Below are 841 nucleotides of genomic sequence, written 5' to 3' on the forward strand. Positions count from 1 at the left end.
TTAGGAGGTAGTCCGCGAGGCCGCGGCCAGCCAAGCCAAGGCGCAGGATGGTGTGGGGCAGCGCGTAGCCTTCGTAGATGGGCACGGTGTGGGTGACGCCGTCCCCTGAGTCCATGACGATGCCGGTGGTGCGGCCAGAGGCGTAGAGGGACAGCACGGCCTGGATGGCCACGTACATGGCTGGGGTGTTGAAGGTCTCAAACATGATCTGGGTCATCTTCTCCCGGTTGGCCTTGGGGTTCAGGGGGGCCTCAGTGAGCAGCACAGGGTGTTCCTCAGGGGCAACGCGCAGCTCATTGTAGAAGGTGTGGTGCCAGATCTTCTCCATGTCGTCCCAGTTGGTGACAATGCCGTGCTCAATGGGATATTTCAGAGTAAGGATGCCCCGCTTGCTCTGGGCCTCATCCCCCACGTAGCTGTCCTTCTGCCCCATGCCCACCATGACACCCTGATGCCGGGGACGTCCCACGATGGAGGGAAACACCGCACGGGGGGCATCATCCCCCGCGAAGCCCGCCTTGCACATGCCAGAGCCATTGTCCACCACGAGAGCAGCGATCTCCTCATCTGCCATGCTGACCGGGCCTGAGGTGAGGAGGGACAGGAGGCGTCACAGAACCCCTCCGCAGAGGGGAGAGCACCGGACCACCGCAGAGCCCTGATGCACTGCAGACCCAGCAGGCACCAGCACACCAGGCAGCCCCCCTCAGCAGCACTGCAGGACTTACGGGGGGAAGCAGGTACTGAGGAGGCTTGAGCTTGCCCCACAGAGCCCTCGGGGCGCCACCGTACCCGTTTACACCCCCAGACCACACACACCTACCTGCAGCCCCCGACCCTG

At 63.9% G+C, this 841-nt stretch overlaps 1 protein-coding gene across 3 annotated transcripts in view; it reads right to left on the reverse strand.

Annotated features, from left to right (window-relative positions):
* The window catches only part of LOC104489878 (actin, cytoplasmic type 5), a 1,503-nt gene extending 921 nt beyond the window's left edge, over nucleotides 1-582 (reverse strand). The window contains exons 1-2 of one of the 3 annotated variants that reach the window (XM_010132087.1): nucleotides 446-574; nucleotides 3-319 (exon numbers count right to left, since the gene is read on the reverse strand). In XM_010132087.1, coding sequence (XP_010130389.1) covers nucleotides 3-319; nucleotides 446-574 — 446 coding nt within the window. Of the gene's footprint in view, nucleotides 1-2 lie in introns of all 3 variants that reach the window. The other 2 variants (XM_010132086.1, XM_010132085.1) reach the window with 2 other exon arrangements.
* Nucleotides 583-841: the final 259 nt, after the last annotated feature.

The sequence above is a fragment of the Buceros rhinoceros genome, unplaced genomic scaffold, assembly GCF_000710305.1.
Source record: "Buceros rhinoceros silvestris isolate BGI_N320 unplaced genomic scaffold, ASM71030v1 scaffold19812, whole genome shotgun sequence".
NCBI lineage: Eukaryota > Metazoa > Chordata > Aves > Bucerotiformes > Bucerotidae > Buceros > Buceros rhinoceros.